Source organism: Eschrichtius robustus, chromosome X (assembly GCF_028021215.1).
Source record: "Eschrichtius robustus isolate mEscRob2 chromosome X, mEscRob2.pri, whole genome shotgun sequence".
Taxonomy (NCBI): domain Eukaryota; kingdom Metazoa; phylum Chordata; class Mammalia; order Artiodactyla; family Eschrichtiidae; genus Eschrichtius; species Eschrichtius robustus.
The window spans coordinates 94897786-94919920 of record NC_090845.1 but is presented as its reverse complement, the minus strand read 5'-3'; the positions used below and the strand labels follow the sequence as shown (position 1 = coordinate 94919920).

General features: G+C 38.5%; 1 protein-coding gene across 1 annotated transcript in view; it reads right to left on the bottom strand.

The window, feature by feature from the left end:
• The window catches only part of RNF128 (ring finger protein 128), a 100174-nt gene extending 78591 nt beyond the window's left edge, over positions 1-21583 (bottom strand). Inside the window, exon 1 of the mRNA XM_068533298.1 lies at positions 21178-21583. Coding sequence (XP_068389399.1) covers positions 21178-21583 — 406 coding nt within the window. The remainder of the gene's footprint in view (positions 1-21177) is intronic.
• Positions 21584-22135: the final 552 nt, after the last annotated feature.

Below are 22135 nucleotides of genomic sequence, written 5' to 3'. Positions count from 1 at the left end.
TCCACGATATTGTGCAGTGAAACAAGACCTGAACTGGAATCTGGATCCTTCACTCTATGACCCCGTGTGGGTGTAAGCACTCTGTGTAGGTGTATGAATCGCTGGTGGTAATCTAGGCAGTTCCTATTGCTGGACCTTTACATAGAAGCAGCCTAACAAAGAAGTCATGTCCCCGACTGCCAGCTGAAGGTGACACGCCAACTAGCTTCAGGGAGAGGCGATGGAGATAAAAAGAACATGTTAATAGCCAGCAAGGCTGTCATTAAGTTGAGGAACCCCAACATTTCTGGTGTTACCACACTCCGTTGGCTGTAGATAGAATTGTGAAGTAGGTATTATTTGTTTGGGAGAGCATATACTTCCCTTTTCAGCCACATTCATTCATTCATTCATTAGCGAGGGCCTAGTGTTAGTCAGTCACTGAGCTAAGTGTTATGTATACTGAGATGAACGAAACAAGATCCCTGGATCTCCAACAGTCTAGTACTGCTTCCAGGTCACACTTCAGCCTATCTGCAATTTTGCACTCAAGTCACTATCAATGAATTAATCCTTGCTATGGTATCAGTTGTTAAGGTTAAGATATCACCATTCCCAGGACCATATGTCTTTCAAACAGGGACTCAAAGACCTTATAGCTTTTAAAACCCAAAGGAATGCTGCTTCACTGATGGACAAAATTTCAGAGAATATGTCATAGGGAGGAAGATATTGCCAGACCAAACACAGCACATCACAAAGGTGATTGGCTCCCAATTCCTTCTCCAAGACACAAAAAGTGAAGTTATTCTCAAAAAGCAAAGGGAATGCCCCCTCCCCATCAACAGAATAAAAAAAGATTTTAGTGGTAAGGAACATTGAAATTCAAAATCTACCACTAGTAAGAAAGCCAAAAAGTCAATACCACTGACCGAGAATTGAATGGAATGATATAAAGTAAATAGAAGACAACTTCACTTAGTTGTCTAATGTCCTATATTGTTCAAGAGGGCACAACAAGGAACAATGTATGAAAGTTAGAGAGAGGCACATTTTTGGTGTGGTTTGAAAGATAACTTTCTAAAAACTTAAGCTCTCCAGCAATGAACTGAATGGCCTTGTGAGATGAGTTCTCCATCACTGAAAGTGCTCAAGCAGTAAATGAATGGCTACCAGACAGGGTTTTAGTTGAAGGGACTCCTGAAGTACATGGAAGATTTATATTATTTTATGTTTAGTCTATGAATCTATTGCTCTGTGTTTTTTTTTTTTTGCTCTATGTTAATTGGGAATCCAGGAAAGACAAAAATGAATACATAAGAATACATAAAAATGGGCAAAAAAGCAAATTAACATGACCTAAACTATGTTTATTAGTGTCGAATAGGTACCAAGTAACGAGAGATCAGGGTAAATTGTTAGTCAAGAAAGGCTTCTAACAGGACATAAACTTTGCCCAAGATGTTAAAGTGAGAAAAAATTGAATAGGCAAAGAGAGGTAATAAATCAAGAAGTGGAATTACTTCGTCATCCTCATCCTACTACTACCATTTTCTGAGTGTCTGCAACAGAATAAGCACCATGGTAAGTGTTTTCTTTACATGTGTTATCTTATTCAATCCTCACAACCACTCTATAAGGTAGTACTATAGTATTCCCATTTTACAGATGAGATGACTAAGATGAGAAGACTGGAATTCAGAGAAGTTAAATAACCTATTCAAGATCACACAGCTAGTAAACAAATAGTAGATATGGTATTCAAATCCAGATCTGTCTCCCTACAAAGCCCATGCCCTAAATCACTACGACATGCCACTGCTTCTCATAGAATGCCTGTTGTATTCTTGAAGGCTGAGAGAGAGCTATGAAATGTAAAACTTGGGAAGACAGGACAAATAGTTGGCCCTCAGCAAATATTTGTTGAATGAATAAGTAAATCCTTGATCTTTAGATGAAAAAAAAACCCCACATTTTTATGTCTTCTTCTATTCCCATGTTAGAAAACCCAGTTGTCAGCCAGAGCTTGCTCTCCCTAGGAGCTTACCTCTTAGTCACTGCAGAGCTATCCCTAGGCCCAGGCTATGGGTATGTAAACAAGAACAAATAGCACCCAAGGGTTTTATGCCCTATTGTTTAACCTCACCCCTGTATCCCAGGTGAGGGAGATGTCATGTGATAATATGCATCAGGTTAGAGCCCTAGTATTTCTCTTTAGGCCTTCTTTAAGCTTTCCTTGTTCAGCCAAAGGGCTACAGTTTTCAGGGGAGAAAGGATGTGTTCTTTGTGAAATGGTCAGAGAAACCACACATCTTCCTTCAGCCGAAATACAACTTACCCCTCTCTCCATCTGACTTCTGTTCCAAGAATTCTCCTCAAAGCCCTTTGGTAAATATGGCCTTTTTGCATATCCTGGCTTTTTTACAAGACTAATTTTCGAAGAACATTTGCCTGTATGGTCGGAATGGTACTAAACTTCTCAGAATTAATCACTGTGGCCTCCAACTGCAGCTGACTTTACCATACACAAGTTACTGAGCATTTAGATGCTGGTTATATCCTGTATGAGGTTAATAAAAATAATCAGTGGAAAAATTAATTTGACAAATGGTTATTTGGTCCATGTAGGCATTTTTTAGAGGTAAAATTATGTCAGACCTCCTATGTGACTGATTCTACACTCCTCCTCCTCAGCCTGAATTGACTGCTTGAGAAGAACTGAATTGACTCCTCAGCCTGAATTGACTGCTTGAGAAGAACTCAATTTACATTTCCATTTAAAAGCTAAAAATATACACAAGTAAACGTAGATTGGATTTAATTCAATTCTGGAATGGGGGGCATACAGACATTTAATCATTGCAATTTTGAAATCCTAAGGCCTTGACTAGGTTTCTACCAGTTTTTACTAAAAGCATCAGTCATAACAAACAGATCATTTCCCAGAACGTTTGATTTATTAAAATGGCCCCAAAGAATTTTGTCATGAGCTCATTCTTTATAAGGATTTCATACTTTCATGAAATATCCTCCAGATACCTATGTAACACTTACCTCAAGCCCCAACTTGCACCTGACTTAAGACTTTAAAGAAGTTCCATTTGGAACCTTAAGTATGGTTAGTTTTACTTTTGGGTCATTCAGCACCTATTACCTTCAGTGTACTCCCCCTCCCTGCCCAAACATTAACATGCCCCTCTTTCACTCTTGTAATCTACAGCCACAGCTCTAGGACCCCACTTATCTAAATTCTTTCATATTTTCATCTCTACCCTATTCAGCTCTGCCCTTCTCAACTCCTTCAAGAGTGCCTGCTCTCTTGTGAATAATTCTCTTATGTTTTATATAGACTGCAAGCCTTCTACGCTGGTAACCCAAGTCCTCTATTTGTCTGAGACACTTTTACCTTCACACTAATGCTTCCTGCTCTCACATTCATGTCATCCTTAGTTATTGCCCCAAATGGAAGCTAATATGTTTAATCTTCATTTCTGTGCTCCCCTCTCTGTACTGTTCATTACTTTCTTCTTCCACTGCTCTTTCCCCCGAGTTTCTACTGTGTCTTCTAGATCTCTGGTTACATGACACATGCCTAACTGGTAAATTTCCCTCATTTCCTCTTCACTGAGGGTTACACTAAAGCTTATGATATTTCCTTATGGTCCCTGACCCATCTTACCCCTGAGGACACCACTTCTCCTTCAGTTACTTTTAGTAGAGGCAGCTCATCCTTCTGTATCCTACATACTTCAGGGCTATAAGTGGTCTCCTCACTCCCAAGTGGTTGTCGCCAGACTACTTTTCCCCCACCGTCATGAGTAAAACCCATTTTTTGGAGACTCATGGCGGTCAAGAGACTCATGGCACTTGGTTTTACCACCTTCTATTCCTTCCCTCCCTGTTTTTGGTCATGGACCAGCCTCCCAGTCATTCCACCACATATATGAAGACTCTGTCATTTGGATCACAGGCATTCTCTCCACCCTAAGTTCTTCCATCATCCAACACTCTGACCTCATTGTGATTCAACTTCAGGGACCTTTGTCTCTATTCCAGTGTAGTCACCCCACTGCCATGACCAGACTCTGGACATTATTATCATCCTGATCTGCTCAACTTCTGAAATCGTAACAGAAATACTCCACTTTCTGATTGCCTACTCTGTAGCTCTCCCTTTTATACTCCCACTACTGATCTTTCAGTTCTCTGTTATAATCATCTATAACTTTAACATCCACGTTGATGACCTTCCCAACACTATGACCTCATAATTTCTTAACCTCTTCAGCTCCAATAATCTTAACACTTCTATTAATAGTGCTTTTTATATTCTGCCTTCTACTAGTTGTATAAATATCGGTTCTCCCTACTACATTTTCCTTCTTGAGGGCAATGATCGTGTTTTGGTACCATTTTTGTATGGTGCCTTGCATAGTATATGCTCACCAGAAAGGTATTATAGTATTGTGTACTGATTAAAAACACGGATTCTGGAGTCAGGGTATAGAGGTATAAAGTTCAAACCCTAGTTTTGCAATCTACTAGCTGTATGACCATGAGGGGAAGTTAACCAACGTTTCTATGCCTCAGTTTCCATATATATATAAAATGGGGATACTAACACTTTGTACCTCATGGATTGTTGAAGTGATTAATCACATTTAGAAGAATGTGCAGCACACAGCTAATAGAATATTTATTGTTAACAATTGCCTTCATAAAGAGCAAAGAAAAACATATTTTAATAGGAATTAGGTGCAATGCTGAAAGAAAAGAAAGAGCTCCAGATATTAGGAATAATGATACGGAGACAGTCATTTAAAATAGAAATTGAAAGCAAGTAAATTATTAAGCAAATTTTCATTTCCTTCTATTTGTACTTTCCACCGAGGAGGTGCCAATGTATTGATTATTGCTAGAGACTAATTTATTTAACCACGTGGTATCACTATCATTGCATGATAAAGAAGATCACATAGGACTTCCTTGGTGGTTAAGAATCTGGTTAAGACCACACACTATAAAACTCTTAGAGGAAAACAAAGGAAAAACACTCTTTGACATAGACCACAGCAAGATCTTTTTTGACCCACCTCCTAGAGTAATGGAAATAAAAACAAAAATAAACAAATGGGACTTAATTAAACTTAAAAGCTTTTGCACCACAATGGAAACCATAAACAAGACGAAAGACAACCCTCAGAATGGGAGAAAATATTTGCAAATGAAACAACGGACAAAGGATTAATCTCCAAAATATACAAACAGCTCATGGAGCTCAATATCAAAAGACAAACAGTCCAATTAAAAAAATGGGCGGAAGACCTAAATAGACATTTCACCAAGGAAGACATACAGATGGCTAAGAGGCACATGAAAGATGCCCAACATCACTAATTATTAGAGAAATGCAAATCAAAACTACAATGAGGTATCACCTCATGCCGGTTGGAATGGCCATTATGAAAAAATCTAGAAACAATAAATGCTGGAAAGGGTGTGGTGAAAAGGGAACCCTCCTGCACTGTTGGTGGGAATGTAAACTGATACAGTCACTATGGAAAACAGTATGGAGGTTCCTTAAGAAACTAAAAATAGAACTAACATACGACCCAGCAATCCCACTACTGGGCATATACCCTGAGAAAACCATAATTCAAAAAGAGTCATGTACCACAATGTTCATTGCAGCACTATTTACAATAGCCAGGACATGGAACCAACATAAATGTCCATCGACAGATGAATGGATAAAGAAGATGTGGCACATATATACAATGGAATATTACTCAGCCATAAAAAGAAACGAAATTGAGTTATTTGTAGTGAGGTGGATGGACCTAGAGTCTGTCATACAGAGTGAAGTAAGTCAGAAGGAGAAAACAAATACCGTATGCTAACACATATATACGGAACCTAAAAAAAATGGTACTGATGAACCTAGTTGCAGGGCAGGAATAAAGACACAGACATAGAGAATGGACTTGAGGACAAGGGGTGGGGGAAGGGTAAGCTGGGACGAAGTGAGAGAGTGGCATGGACATATATACACTACCAAATGTTAAATAAATAGCTAATGGGAAGCAGCCGCATAGCACAGGGAGATCAGCTCGGTGCTTTGCGATGACCTAGAGGGGTGGGATAGGGAGGATGGGAGGGAGGCTCAAGAGAGAGGGGATATGGGGACATATGTATGCATATGGCTGATTCACTTTGGTGTACAACAGAAACTAACACAGTATTGTAAAGCAATTATACTCCAATAAATATCTATTAAAAAAAAAAAAAAAGAATCTGCCTGCCAATGCAGGGGACACTGGTTTGAGCCCTGGTCCAGGAAGATCTCACATGCCACAGAGCCACTAAGCCCGTGCACCACAACTACTGAGCCTGCGCTCTAGAGCCCATGCTGTGCAACAAGAGAAGCCACCGCAATGAGAGGCTCGCGCACTGCAATGAAGAGTGGCCCCGCTCATTGCAACTAGAGAAAGCCCACGCATAGCAACAAAGACCCAACGCAGCCATAAATAAATAAATAAATAAATAAATAAATAAATAAATAAATAAATAAGTAAGTAAGTAAGTAAGTAAGTAATTTTTTAAAAAGATCACATGATAATATATATTATTATAAATTTAGATACAAATATGATATACATCTAAAAATCTAAAACGTTAGGTGGAGTAGGTTATTGCTTATATGATGTGATAAGGGATGCTTTGAAATACGATTTCCCCCAATTTATTGTTCCACAGTTCTTTCAAAGGTCCTGAAATTATCATCAGTTAGAAATTGGGTTTGTTTGTCTAAGTCACGTTGTTTCCAAGTACAACAAATAAAGTTTCCCCTGGGATACTTTAACAAAGTAGCTCCTGCATATCTAACAATTACCTAAATGTGTAGGACGCAAGACTTACGAGTTTAGATGGAAACAGATATAATTTATTTACATGAAGTCCTTGCTGTCTAGGGAAGGTAAGCCTGAGTGATGGAAGAGGGGTAGCTGGGGTAAGAGAACTTAGGAACCAAGGATTGTTGAAAATAGAGGGAGAGGGTACTTAAGAGGAACTATTCTATTTTATGCAATCCTATCCAGGCATTTCTCTGTCTGTATTTACACACACACACACACACATCCGTGTGCACATTCTTTCCAAGTAATTATCAATAATTTGGGGGGCAATCAATGTCCTGGCAGCAAATCATAATATAATAAATAAAAGATTAAAAGTTTAGAAGGAAGAGGACAAGAGGTAAGTAGAGAATATATATCAATGAACAAAAAGGCCATGTTTAGACTTACAAAATATTCCTTGGTTTTAAAAAAGTATTCCTAGATTTTAAAATGGAGAAAAGGGAGTTAATGTACTTTAAAGAGCTCATAGTGAATTTACTCATTTTGTATTTTTCTGGAAACCAGCATCCGGAGGTACTGTATCTTTGACTCCCTTATAAAAATATAAATTCTTATGCAGTTATGTATGTCTGTGCCTATATGGTGGGATGTGGGGGCGGGGAGAGACAGACAGACAGACAGACAGACACTTGGGAATTTATTTGAGAGTATGAGAGAGAGGTACTAAAATCTTGTTATTGTAAGCTAGGTTACAGTAAGGGTTATGATGTTTTCAGGGTTTTGTGAATTCCAAGCATAGCCAGGGTATTTTCCAGACCTAACATATTATATACTTGTTGGCACATCTCACGATCGTACTAGTTTTAAAATAACTGTATCACTCTTTAACTTGTGGTGCAAAATATTGACTGCCAAATATTTTGCTTATAAACCTGACAGGTTTTTCTATTTTATATCTGTCCCTACATTTATTATTCTTTACTATTCACTGTGGCACTTCATCTTGTTTTAATAAACAGTTTTTCTAGTTTGTCAAGATAATTTTAAATTTTGTTTGTGTCTTACAATTTGACACTCAACTTGGAGTCATATGTATAAGCAACAAAAATGTTTTCAATCCTTTTATCAAGGGCACCAATAAAATGATATCTAAAAAAAAGAAAGAAAAACAAAACTGTCCCTTTTACCTATTGTTTCTTTTTTCTTTTTTTAACATCTTTATTGGAGTATAATTGCTTTACAATGGTGTGTTAGTTTCAGCTTGTTTCTGTATATCACTTTATTATTTCCCCTTAGCTGACAGTAAACTATTGGATTTCCCCTTTGGATCATATCCTACAGTAGTGACTATAGCTGTATCTTATATCTATCTACACATATACATACATAAGTATATGTATATACATATGTATTTATATTATAGCTTGCCAGTAAGAATAACGCGATTCAAAAGCCTTACTGAAGTCCTGAAACTTGATAAGGAGTATCTCCCAGAAACTTGTATCAAACAACACATTTAATGGTGGAACAGTGGGAGCATTTTGGTAGTAAAGTCAGGAACACGTCAAAAGTGTATATATTATCACTATTAGAACCCTAGACAATAGAATAAGACCACTGGAAAGAATGAATAGGTACAATTAATATAAAAGATGAGGTAAAGCTTTGTAGAGAAAATGGTCATTTATCCTGAAAATTCAAGAGCCAACTATTAAAATGAAATAGGAGTTCAACAAGGCAGTCACATGCAAGAGCAACATCAATAGTGATGCAAGGTCAATATCATTAACTTCCTTAGGTATCAGCAATAATTATGTTCATTGAAGTATTGTCTGTAAAAGAGCAGAGTTGAAAACAACCCAAATGTCCATTAGTAGGGGAGTGGTTGAATAAGTTATGAGTGTGTTCACACTATGAAATATTATGCAGTAGTTAAAAATGGATTAGATCTAAATATAAATTTATTAATATGGAAATAACTCCAATTCCTACTATTGAGTGACAAAAGCAGGCTACAGATAACTTCATTAATGTGAAAAATAAAACACAGGTTGACTTTGTAGTTTCTATAGGTATACATATGTAAAAATTAATAGAAAAAGCCTGAAAGGTTACCTACTGAATGAATAACAATAGTTATCTCTTGGGAGAAGCCTGAGATTGGCTGCAATAGTCAAGGGGGACTTTATATCTTGTGTTGTTTTTTAAAGGAGAAAGTATTACTTGTATAGGTAAAAATAAAAACAATTTTAAAGTACAATAGTTTGCCAAATTCACCTAATCAACTTCACTTAAACTTGTCTATCTTTTCATATATAAAAGGGAATTGCTTTCAGGTTTCTTAAACTTTCATTCATTTAACAACTAGTGAAGACTATGCACTATACAATGGATGACATGGTCTCTGCCCTCCTGGAACCTACAATCAAGTGGGAAAGACAGAAAGACAGATAATAAGCAAATGAGAAAATCATTACACATTATAAGAAAATCATTACAATAATCATCTTATTATTATAAGAAAATAAGCAAATAAAATCATTACACATTATAAGAGATTTCAGCAGAAATGAGCACCAGGTTTTGATTGGAATTAATGCAGTAGGGGGAGAGTTCTTCAAAGAAGAGACATTTAAACTGGGATTCGGAGAACCACCTTACATGTGGTAGTGATGATGGTGATGGGGAGAAAAACAAGCACAAAGGCCCTCACAGAAAAAGCTTCGTGGGTTGGAGAAAATATCTGAAGGTCAGAGTGGTTAGGCATTGGTAGGGCAGGGGTGGCACTGTTAGGCTGGAAAGGTAGGCAGAGGCCAGATGATGCAAGTCCTTTTCGGCATGGCAAAGTTTAGATTTTATTTGAAGAACAATGAAAAGTCACTGGGGGGTTTTGAGAAGAAGAGCAATGTGATCTGACCTCGATTTTTAGAGGATGGCTCCAGCTGCCATGTCGAGAAAGTAGTGACATGGCTATATTTTTGGAGGAAGCATTACGTGAAAACATGAAAGAGAAATGACTTCGGTAGAGGGAACAGCAAGTGCAAAAGCTAGCTCTTTTGGTTTAGAAACAGAAAGAAGACCAGAGTGGCTGAGGCATAGTCATGTGGGAGAGAGGGTTGTGGAATCAGGTCTCATCACACAGGGCTTTGTAGGACATGGCATGAAGCCTGGATTTTATTCTAATTGGGACTGAATTCCATTTTCCACGAGATCACTCTGGCTGCTGGGTGGAAGACAAGACTCTGTAGAGGGACGAGAATAAGAGGGAGACCCGCTGGGAGGTTACTGCAATAGTCCAGGTGAGACAGGATATTGGCCTGGGCTTGGATGGATGCAGCAGAGGTGGGAAAAGGGATGGATTTCAGAAATGCTTGGAGATTGAATCAACAGGACTTGATCTTTAATGAGATGTGGGAGTGTGAAGAAGAGGGCGGTTTCAAGTATTTTCAAGCTCAAGGCAGGGAAGGGTTTAGTGGGATTGAGGGACTGAAAGGAGCCCAGTGTGGCTGGAGCTCAGTGTAGGGGGCAGGAGGCATGCAGGGAGGTGAGAGGAGATGAGGTCAGAGTGGTGGGCATGAGCCAGTTGATTCATGGCTGGGTGAGGACATGGAAAGGAGTCTGAATGTACTCAAAGTGCAGTGGGAAGCTACTGAAGGGTTTTAAACAAGGTGTGGTTTGGTTTTATTCTAAAAAGCCACTCTGGCTTCAGTGTGGGTAGTGGGCTTAGAGGGGGACAAGAGAAGCAGGGAGATGAGTTAGGAAGTTATTGCAGAGGTCTGAGGATGAAGTCTTGGAGATGGTGCTGGGCAGATCTGAGATTCATTTGAAGTGGAACTGATTAGTTTTCTTGAATTAAACTCATGTATATATTGGAGTCTAAGCCTTATTGAAGTTTTTATTATCTTCTCACTTCATTTATATATTATGTTTTTATTTCCCTTCTCAGTTCTAGAAAAATTTTTTTCTAAAACATGTGAGTTTGCTACTCTGATTAAACCCTTCCTTTCCATGTACTTAATTGCTGGGGAATTGGTGAGTTTGGGGGATTCTGAAATGCTGCAGACCTCACCCTGTAATACACTTCACTGAACACAGTCGTAATGATAAAAACGTTAAGAAATATTTTATTCCTCTTCGATTACTGATTTGGCTGAAATAAACTACAGTACATTAAAATCTAATCCTTTCTTAGGGCAATTAACCTATTAATAGCATATTTAACTTTCAAAACCTGTTCTGTCAGCAAGCAAGTACTTAACATAGTCTGAATTTTCTGCTTTAATAACTGAGGAGTCCTGCCTTTTCTTGCACATCTGGGACAATTGGATGGATGGACGACTCTGGAGCATTTGGAAAGGGTTGTTAAGAAGGTACATAATTACTTAAGGATACCATAAGCATATCTTTCTATTTCCAACTGCATCAAAATGCAAATCAAAACACACTGCAAACTGGGAAACTTAGAATTAAAGGTTTACCTCCAAGTACTAGGTTAGACACCATTCCTCCTCGGTGGGAGCACTTCTTAGACTGAAGTTGTCCCCTTCAGAAAAGGGATACTGCTAGTAGGGGGGCTGTGAATGGATTGGGCCCAGGAGTAAAGACATTCTGTATCCACATCATGAAACCATGAGAAGCAAGGAGCGCAGAAGCATCCCTTAGGCTTGCTGAGGACCTTGAAGGCAGGCTATAGGGGATGGGGAAGCACTGATACATAAAGTGGGAGGAGATAATGTATTTGCACAGCAGTAAAGACATAGGCATAGTATACTGTTGCTGAGAAAGGGGCAAGCAGCCCTTGACATCTGGGACCTGGCCTGGCACTACCAATCAGGCTTTGGTGTTTTCTTGTTGAACATAAATAATTTCACAGAGCATCAACAGTAGAGGAGGTCATTCTGTGCCATGATAGATCAAGACAAAAACAAGACCATTCCGTAATCATGTCTGAACCCAGTCAAAATATGAACAACATCCAAGTCACAAAAATGACCAAACATCTCCCATTCTGGCTAACATGAGTGACTGTTGCTTCTTTACTAATTATAGCTGTAGCTTCAGGTTAGGCTTCCCCACTTACAAATAAGGTTTATTTAGAAATCCAATCACAGAATTACCCCCTACTTTCTGACAGTATCCAAATCCAGAACAAAGCCAGCTAGAGTGACCTACTCAGCCTGGTTTTCCCAGGAATTTCCTGGCTTTAGCACTGAAAGTCCCAAGTTCCAGGAAATCCCTGTCTCAGGCAAACTGGGCTGGCTGGTCAATGGCATGCTTCCTTAAACCCTCCCCCAAATCATCTGAAGCAAGCCCAAATCCTATAAATCCTTTCTTAAGCCCTCTTATTGAGATACCCCATTGTTTCCCGTGGTGTGCATTCTCCCTTTGCTGCAGTAAGTAATAAACCCAACTTTTTCAACTACAGGTCTGCTCCTAGGAGCCTTTGGTTGGAGGGCATCGGCAACATTAAGACATAAAGAGGCACAGCATTGTGGAAAGGCTAGGAAGGCCTAGCATGGAAAATGCGATGGAAGGAATGAAGAGATAGCAGCAACCAAGGAAGTGAAGGGCGTCCACATCCCTGAAGGGGGCTAGAGTGTGGTTTTCTGAAAAGGTGGTTTTTAGGGGTGATAAAAGATAAGGTGACAGAACACTCAGAGATTGGTTCAAGATGGTGGAGTAGAAGAACATGCGCTCACTCCCTCTTGCGAGAGCACCGGAACCACAACTAACTGCTGAACAATCATCGACAGGAAGACACTGGAACTCACCAAAAAAGATACCCCACAGCCAAAGACAAAGGAGAAGCCACAGTGAGATGGTAGGAGGGGCGCAATCACAATAAAATCAAGTCCCATAACTGCTGGGTGGGTGACTCACAAACTGGAGTTATACCACAGAAGTGCACCCACTGGAGTGAAGGTCCTGAGCCCCATGTCAGGCTTCCGAACCTGGGGGTCTGGCAACGGGAGGAGGAATTCCTAGAGAATCAGACTTTGAAGGCTAGCGGGATTTGACTGCAAGACTTTTTGACAGGACTGGGGGAAACAGAGACTCCACTCTTGGAGGGCACACACAAAGTAGTGTGCGCATCGGGACCCAGGGGAAGGAGCAGTGACCCCATAGGAGACTGAACCAAACCTACCTACAAGTGTTGGAGGGTCTCCTGCAGAGGATGGGGGTGGCTGTGGCTCACTCTGGGGACAAGGACACTGGCAGCAGAAGTTCTGGGAAGTACCCCCTTGGCATGAGCCCTCCCAGAGTCCACAATTAGCCCCACCAAAGAGCCAGGTAGGCTCCAGTGCTGGGTCGCCTCAGGCCAAACAACCAACAGGGAGGGAACCCAGCCCCACCCATCAGCAGACAAGAGGATTAAAGTTTTGCTGAGCTCTGCCCACCAGAGCAACAGTCAGCTCTACCCACCACCAGTCCCTCCCATCAGGAAGCTTGCACAAGCCTCTTAGATAGCCTCATCCACCAGAGGGCAGATAGCAGAAGCAAGAAGAACTACAGTTCTGCAGCCTGTGGAAGGAAAACCACATTCACACAACGAGAGACAAAATGAAAAGGCAGAGGACTTTGTACCAGATGAAGGAACAAGATAAAACCGCAGAAAAGCAACTAAATGAAGTGGAGATAGGCAACCTTCCAGAAAAAGAATTCAGAATAATGATAGTGAAGATGATCCAGGACCTCGGAAAAAGAATGGAGGCAAAGATCGAGAACATGCAAGAAATGTTTAATAAAGACCTACAAGAATTAAAGAACAAACACCTAGAAGAATTAAGAACAAACAAACAGAGATGAACAATACAATAACTGAAATGAAAACTACACTAGAAGGAATCAATAGCAGAATAACTGAGGCAGAAGAACGGATAAGTGACCTGGAAGACAGAATGGTGGAATTCACTGCTGTGGAACAGACTAAAGAAAAAAGAATGAAAAGAAATGAAGACAGCCTAAGAGACCTCTGGGACAACATTAAACGCAACAACATTTGCATTATAGAAGGAGAAGAGAGAGAGAAAGGACCTGAGAAAACATTTGAAGAGATTACAGACGAAAACTTCCCTAACATGGGAAAGGAAATAGCCACCCAAGTCCAGGAAGCACAGAGAGTCCCAGGCAGGATAAACCCAAGGAGAAACACGCCGAGACACATAGTAATCAAACTGACAAAAATTAAAGTCAAAGAAAAATTACTGAAAGCAACAAGGGAAAAACGACAAATAACATACAGGAGAACTCCCATAAGGTTAACAGCTGATTTCTCAGCAGAAACTCTACAAGCCAGAAAGGAGTGGCATTTTATATTTAAAGTGATGAAAGGGAAGAACCTACAACAAAGATTACTCTACCCGGCAAGGATCTCATTCAGATTCGACGGAGAAATCCAAAGGTTTACGGACAAGCAAAAGCTAAGAGAATTCAGCATCCGCAAACCAGCTCTACAATAAATGCTAAAGGAACTTCTCTAAGTGGGAAACACTATAGAAGAAAAGGACCTACAAAAACAAACCCATAACAATTAAGAAAATGGTCATAGGAACATACATATCGATAATTACCTTGAACGTGAATGGATTAAATGCTCCAACCAAAAGACACAGGCTCGCTGAATGGATACCAAAACAAGACCCATATATATGCTGTCTACAAGAGACCCACTTCAGACCTAGGGACACATACAGACTGAAAATGAGGGGATGGAAAAAGATATTCCATGCAAACGGAAATCAAAAGAAAGCTGGAGTAGCAATTCTCATATCAGACAAAATTGACTTTAAAATAAAGACTATTATAAGAGACAAAGACAGACACTACATAATGATCAAGGGATCAATCCAAGAAGAAGATATAACAATTGTAAATATTTATGCACCCAACATAGGAGCACCTCAATACATAAGGCAAATGTTAACAGCCATAAAAGGGGAAATCGACAGTAACACAATAGGGGACTTTAACACCCCACTTTCACCAATGGACAGATCATCCAGACAGAAAATTAATAAGGAAAAACAAGCTTTAGATGACACAACAGACCAGATAGATTTAATTAATATTTATAGGATATTCCACCCGAAAACAGCAGATTACACTTTCTTCTCAAGTGCACACAGAACATTCTCCAGGATAGATCACATCTTGGGTCACAAACCAAGCCACAGTAAATTTAAGAAAACTGAAATCATATCAAGCATCTTCTCCGACCACAACGCTATGAGATTAGAAATCAATTAGAGGGAAAAAAACGTAAAAAACACAAACACATGGAGGGTAAACAATACGTTACTAAATAAACAAGAGATCACTGAAGAAATCAAAGAGGAAATCAAAAAATACCTAGAGACAAATGACAATGAAAACATGATGATCCAAAACCTATGGGATGCAGGAAAAGCAGTTCTAAGAGGGAAGTTAATAGCAACACAATCCTACCTCAAGAAACAAGAAAAATCTCAAGTAAACAATCTAACCTTACACCTAAAGGAACTAGAGAAAGAAGAACAAACAAAACCCCAAGTTAGTAGAAGGAAAGAAATCATAAAGATCAGAGAAGAAATAAATGAAATAGAAACAAAGAAAACAATAGCAAAGATCAATAAAACTAAAGCTGGTTCTTTGAGAAGATAAACAAAATTGATAAACCTTTAGCCAGACTCATCAAGAAAAAGAGGGAGAGGACTCAAATCAATAAAATTAGAAATGAAAAAGGAGAAGTTACAACAGACACCGCAGAAATACAAAGCATCCTAAGAGACTACTACAAGCAACTCTATGCCAATAAAATGGACAACCTGGAAGAAATGGACAAAGTCTTAGAAAGGTATAACCTTCCAAGACTGACCCAGGAAGAAACAGAAAATATGAACAGACCAATCACAAGTAATGAAATTGAAACTGTGACTAAAAATCTTCCAACAAACAAAAGTCCAGGACCAGATGGCTTCACAGGGGAATTCTATCAAACATTTAGAGAAGAGCTAACACCCACCCCTCTCAAACTCTTCCGAAAAATTGCAGAGGAAGGAACACTCCCAAACTCATTCTATGAGGCCACCATCACCCTGATACCAAAACCAGACAAAGATACTACAAAAAAAGAAAATTACAAACCAATATCACTGATGAACATAGATGCAAAAATCCTCAACAAAATACTAGCAAACAGAATCCAACAGCACATTAAAAGGATCATACACCATGATCAAGTGGGATTTATCCCAGGGATGCAAGGATTCTTCAATATATGCAAATCAATCAATGTGATACACTATATTAACAACTTGAAGAATAAAACCATATGATCATTTCAATAGATGCAGAAAAAGCTTTTGACCAAATTCAACACCCATTTATGATGAAAACTCTCCAGAAAGTGGGCATAGAGGGAACCTACCTCAACATAATAAAGACCATATACAACAAACCCACAGCAAACATCATTCTCAGTGGTGAAAAACTGAAAGCATTTCCTCTAAGATCAGGAACAAGACAAGGATGTCTACTCTCGCCACTATAATTCAACATAGTTTTGGAAGTCCTAGCCATGGCAATCAAAGAAGAAAAAGAAATAAAAGGAATACAAATTGGAAAAGAAGAAGTAAAACTGTCACTGTTTGCAGATGACATGATACTATATATAGAGAATCCTAAAGATGCCACCAGAAAACTACTAGAGCTAATCAATGAACTTGGTAAAGTTGCAGGATACAAAATTAATGCACAGAAATCTCTTGCATTCCTCCTATACACTAACAACGAAAGACCAGAAAGAGAAATTAAGGAAACAATCCCATTCACCATTGCAACAAAAAGAATAAAATACCTAGGAATAAACCTACCTAAGGAGGTAAAAGACCTGTACTCAGAAAACTATAAGACACTGATGAAATAAATCAAAGATGTCACAGACGGATGGAGAGATATACCATGTTCTTGGATTGGAAGAATCAATATTGTGAAAATGACTATACTACCCAAAGCAGTCTACACATTCAATGCAATCCCTATCAAAGTACCACCGGCATTTTTTACAGAACTAGAACAAAAAGTCTTAAAATTTGTATGGAAACGCAAAAGACCCCCAATAGCCAAAGCAGTCTTGAGGGAAAAATACGGAGCTGGAGGAATCAGACTCCCTGACTTCACACTATACTACAAAGCTACAGTAATCAAGACAAATTGGTACTGGCACAAAAACAGAAATGTAGATCAGTGGAACAGGATAGAAAGCCCAGAGATAAACCCACACACCTAGGGTCAACTAATCTATGACAAAGGAGGCAAGGGTATACAATGGAGAAAAGACAGCCTCTTCAATAAGTGGTGCTGGGAAAACTGGACAGCTACATGTAAAAGAATGAAATTAGAACACTCCTTAACACCATACACAAAAATAAACTCAAAATGGATTAGAGACCTAAATGTAAGACCGGACATCTTAAAACTCTTAGAAGAAAACATAGGAAGAACACTCTTTGACATAAATCACAGCAAGATCTTTTTTGATCCACCTCCTAGAGTAATGGAAATAAAAACAAAAATAAACAAATGGGACCTAATGAAACTTCAAAGGTTTTGCAAAGCAAAGGAAACTACAAACAAGACAAAAAGACAACCCTCAGAATGTGAGAAAATATTTGCAAGCGAATCAATGGACAAAGATTAATCTCCAAAATATATAAACAGCTCAGGCAGCTCAATATTAAAAAAACAAACAACCCAATCCAAAAATGGGCAGAAGACCTAAATAGACATTTCTCCAAAGAAGACATACAGTTGGCCAAGAAGCACATGAATAGCTGCTCAACATCACTAATTATTAGAGAACTGCAAATCAAAACTACAATGAGGTATCACCTCACACCAGTTAGAATGGGCATCATCAGAAAATCTACAAACAACAAATGCTGGAGAGGGTGTGGAGAAATAGGAACACTCTTGCACTGTTGGTGGGAATGTAAATTGACACAGCCACTATGGAGAACAGTATGGAGGTTCCTTAAAAAACTAAAAATAGAATTACCATATGACCCAGCAATCCCACTACTGGGCATATACCCAGAGAAAGCCATAATTCAAAGAGTCATGTACCACAATGTTCATTGCAGCTCTACTTACAATAGCCAGGTCATGGAAGCAACCTAAATGCCCACTGACAGACGAATGGATAAAGAAGATGTGGTACATATATACAATGGAATATTACTCAGCCATAAAAAGGAACGAAATTGGGTCATTTGTAGAGACGTGGATGGATCTAGAGACTGTCATACAGAGTGAAGTAAGTCAGGAAGAGAAAAACAAATACCGTATATTAACGCATGTATGTGGAACCTAGAAAAATGGTACAGATGAACCGGTTTGCAGGGCAGAAGTTGAGACACCGATGTAGAGAACTAACGTATGGACACCAAGGGGGGAAAGTGGCGGGGGGTGGTGGTGGTGGGATGAATTGGGAGATTGGGATTGACATATATACACTAATATGTATAAAATAGATAACTAATAATAAAAAAAAAGATAATGTGATAGAAGGTAAAGCCTTGAGCTTTTGTAGGAGGAGGAGGACGAGTTGTTGCCCTACCCTCTGTGCCTAAACAAAACCCTAATGAAAAACAGCAAAAACAAACACAATTTTGGCTTATGTTATAAAATAATGACTCAATCTTTAATGGTCTAGGGGCTGATCATAGTTTTCGTATCCACACTCCCTTCCCTATGTTTGTCAACTGCATCATATAATAGTTTTTATATAAGAGAAATTTCTAGGAAGGAAGAACTCCAATGACACACTAGTTGACAGGTTTTATAATGGCAAAACACTAAACTTACAATTTTAATTCTTTGGGGTTGAAATCATTCAATGTTAAAGATCAACATTCATTAAATAAAGACCCTAAAACAGTGCCTGACATATATTAAATGGCAATATATATTAACTGTTACAATTACTATGATTATGCTATCTTTTCAAATTTGCTTATTTTAAAACAGGGGCAATGCCGTAGTTTTTTTTTTAAATTAATTTATTTATTTATCCATTTTTGGCTGTGTTGGGTCTTCGTTTCTGTGCGAGGGCTTTCTCCAGTTGCGGTGAGCGGGGGCCACTCTTCATCGCGGTGCGGGGTACTCTCACTGTCGCGGCCTCTCCCGTTGTGGAGCACAGGCTCCAGACGCACAGGCTCAGTAGTTGTGGCTCACGGGCTTAGTTGCTCCGTGGCATGTGGGATCTTCCCAGACCAGGGCTCGAACCCCTGTCCCCTGCATTGGCAGGCAGACTCCCAACCACTGCGCCACCAGGGAAGCCCCAATGCAGTAGTTTTAAAAAATGTTTTGATCACATATCCTTGATTATATTGGAAGTATATATTCAATGATAAATGTAACTGCTTTGTTTCTTAAATTCTGCTCAGAGACATATACTCAAATGACTGTGCATGCCTTTTGGAGAGATTTACTGTTTTGGTCAGTCTTTTAAATTCAGTGGCTGGGCACCTACTTTCCAGTAGTTGCCCCTTACTGCATGATGCAAAGCAAGTTTGGAAAACTTGACTACTATTTAGTTTGATACTGTTTATACTTTTAAAAAAGCAGAAGATTTATAAAACAGAGACAGACTCACAGACATAGAAAACAAACTTATGTTTACCAAAGGAGAAAGGTGGGGAGGAATAATAAATCAGGAATTTTGGGGTAACATATACACACTACTATATATAACACAAACAACAAGGGCCTATTGTATAGCACAGGGAACTATACTCAATATTTTATAATAACCTATATGGGAAAATAATCTGAAAAAGAACATATATATATATATATAACTGAATCACTTTGCTGTACACCTGAGACTAACACAACATTGTAAATCAACTATACTTCAATTAAAAAAAAAAGAAGATTATCCTAAAGAAAGCAGGGGAGCGAACAGCAGAATGTGGCTATGCATGTAAAAGGAAACCTAGAATACTCAGAATCTCTAAGTTGAAACATAGAGCAAGTAGGTTCCTTAGAAAAGGTTTAATTTCTAATTTTCAACAGAAAGCCACCTCATTTTATTTCTACAAAAATAAAAGTCACTCGTAAAATTATAGGAACATGCAGAGAATGTTTATGAAGTGCTCTTAACTTTAAAAGAAAAAAATGTGAATGCCTGGGTTCTCAAAATGTCCAGGATACGTTACAAAAGGTAGCAAGTAGAGTTTTGTACATTTACAATAATTTTGTACCGCTAAAGACCATGTTACCTAGTTTTTGATACCCAGAGAAACAAGCAGCTTGTTTTTCAAAGATTAGTACTAAATTGCCATATTGTAGGTACACAGCCTGGATGTTCCACTCTACTACTCTTAACACAAATTTGTTTTTTTCTTACAGTTCTGAAATCTGGTTGATTTAATTTACATTAATCTTCTCAGAGGCCAAACTTGGTGGTGAGAATACCAATTATCCTGGTATTGTGTTCGACCAGATCTTACCCTGTTTGAAATTACCATTTTTCTCCTTTGGCCAAGTCTGGGGTCAAAAAAACCTTTACCCACTTACAGTATAGAAAACTTGTTTCAGAAGTCTACTTCTTCACTGGTTTAAAAGCATTTATTTGGAAAGTGGCATTTTTTACAAAATAAAAACAGTAATTCTAAGAAGTAAATTCCTTCACAAAATTAATAAATTAGATAATTATATTTACTTAAGAAGTCATAAGTAAACATTTTTAAGGGAAATCTTTACTTTTGGTGTGAATTACAGAGGTATCCAATTTCAGCCTTACCGTTTTCAATGTATAATGTTTCTTATAGAGTAGTTTTATATATATTAGTCCCACAGACATTAAAATCTCACATGCATACAGCAGAGTCGAATTCTCATTTCTGTAAACATTTTGCACACTTACAATATGCTATTGTTTAATCATAATAATGAATCAGTTTTGCAGTTACTGCACACTTGAATACATACAACCCTGAATCAAACTGAAAAGTACAAATTAAGAATGAAATTAAAATATTTATGTTTTCTTGAATGTTTACAGGTAAATGCACATTTATTAAAAAGCAATTATGTAATACACACTGAGAAAACTAGTAGAGCTAAGAACATCGTGAAAGAAAACGGGAACCACTTCATGAATTGCTTTTGACCTTGGAACAAATTAATTGCCAATATCAAGTAATAGTAAAGTAATTCAGAGTAGTGCCAGGCAAGAAAATTTAAAATACACGTGTTTTACAACCTCATTGCCAGACCCTAGAGTCACTGTAGATGGAAATACCACGTTAAGATAAACAAAGACATTAACCCTCTTTGGGAATCAGTTCTTACTTACCGAAATTTGCCATCTGTATCGTCTGGTTGCCAGTCTCTGGAACATTGTAAATCACAACAGCATCAGCATTTCTTCTGCCTGCTGCTTGAATTTTTTCTGAAAATGTACAATTACCTCTTTCTATCAGTGCAATCCAGGGCTTCTTAGTATTAGTAAACTCAGTGTTGTAGTCACAAGCTTGGTAGTTACTGTTCTTAGGGATGCCCACCACCCCCATAGCATTAGCCACCGGTGAGGCTAATCCGTAAACACCACATTCACATGTCTCTGTTGAAGTGTAGTTGCTGGTTTCATTGTAATAAGCCACAGTCACATAGGCATTCATTGAAAAAGGCGCTGTGATTTTAAATAAAAAGGTAAAAATTACCAGCAGCTGAGAACAACTGGACTTATTCTCCTGGTTCATTGCTCATTCATTTGAGCATAAAATTTAAGATGTCTGCTGATATTTCCAACTATCAGTCACCATTTGTCCACTCAGGTCCCCACTAAGCAGAAGTTTGAAATTTCAGCTGCAAGTAGGTAACTGATCTCACCTCTAGCAATGTAAGCTCTGAATACATCAGCTCTATTTCACTTTACTTAGCTACATTCCGTTTTGCCTGCCCCTCCTCCAACTGTACACACATGTAACCCTTAACCAGGCTACCTTAGCAATAAATAACACCATCAACTTTATTCTACATGTCAACTTATCAGGATTGGATGACTTCCTTCACTGACATTTTTTTCTTCTTACTGTTCCAGCTAATGAACTTTCATAAACATGGAGTGGATTGGAATGAGGAACTGGACTTTTGGGATTACCATGTGACAAAACGAAAGTCACCCCTCTCAGATCATCTGAAACACCAAACTGGTTTTCCAAGTCCTGCTGAAATAATGCTATCAACCAGTTCAGCCGGAAGTAAGTTAAGAGCCATCATTTGAATTGCTACGGCATTGGTAGAATTGATTT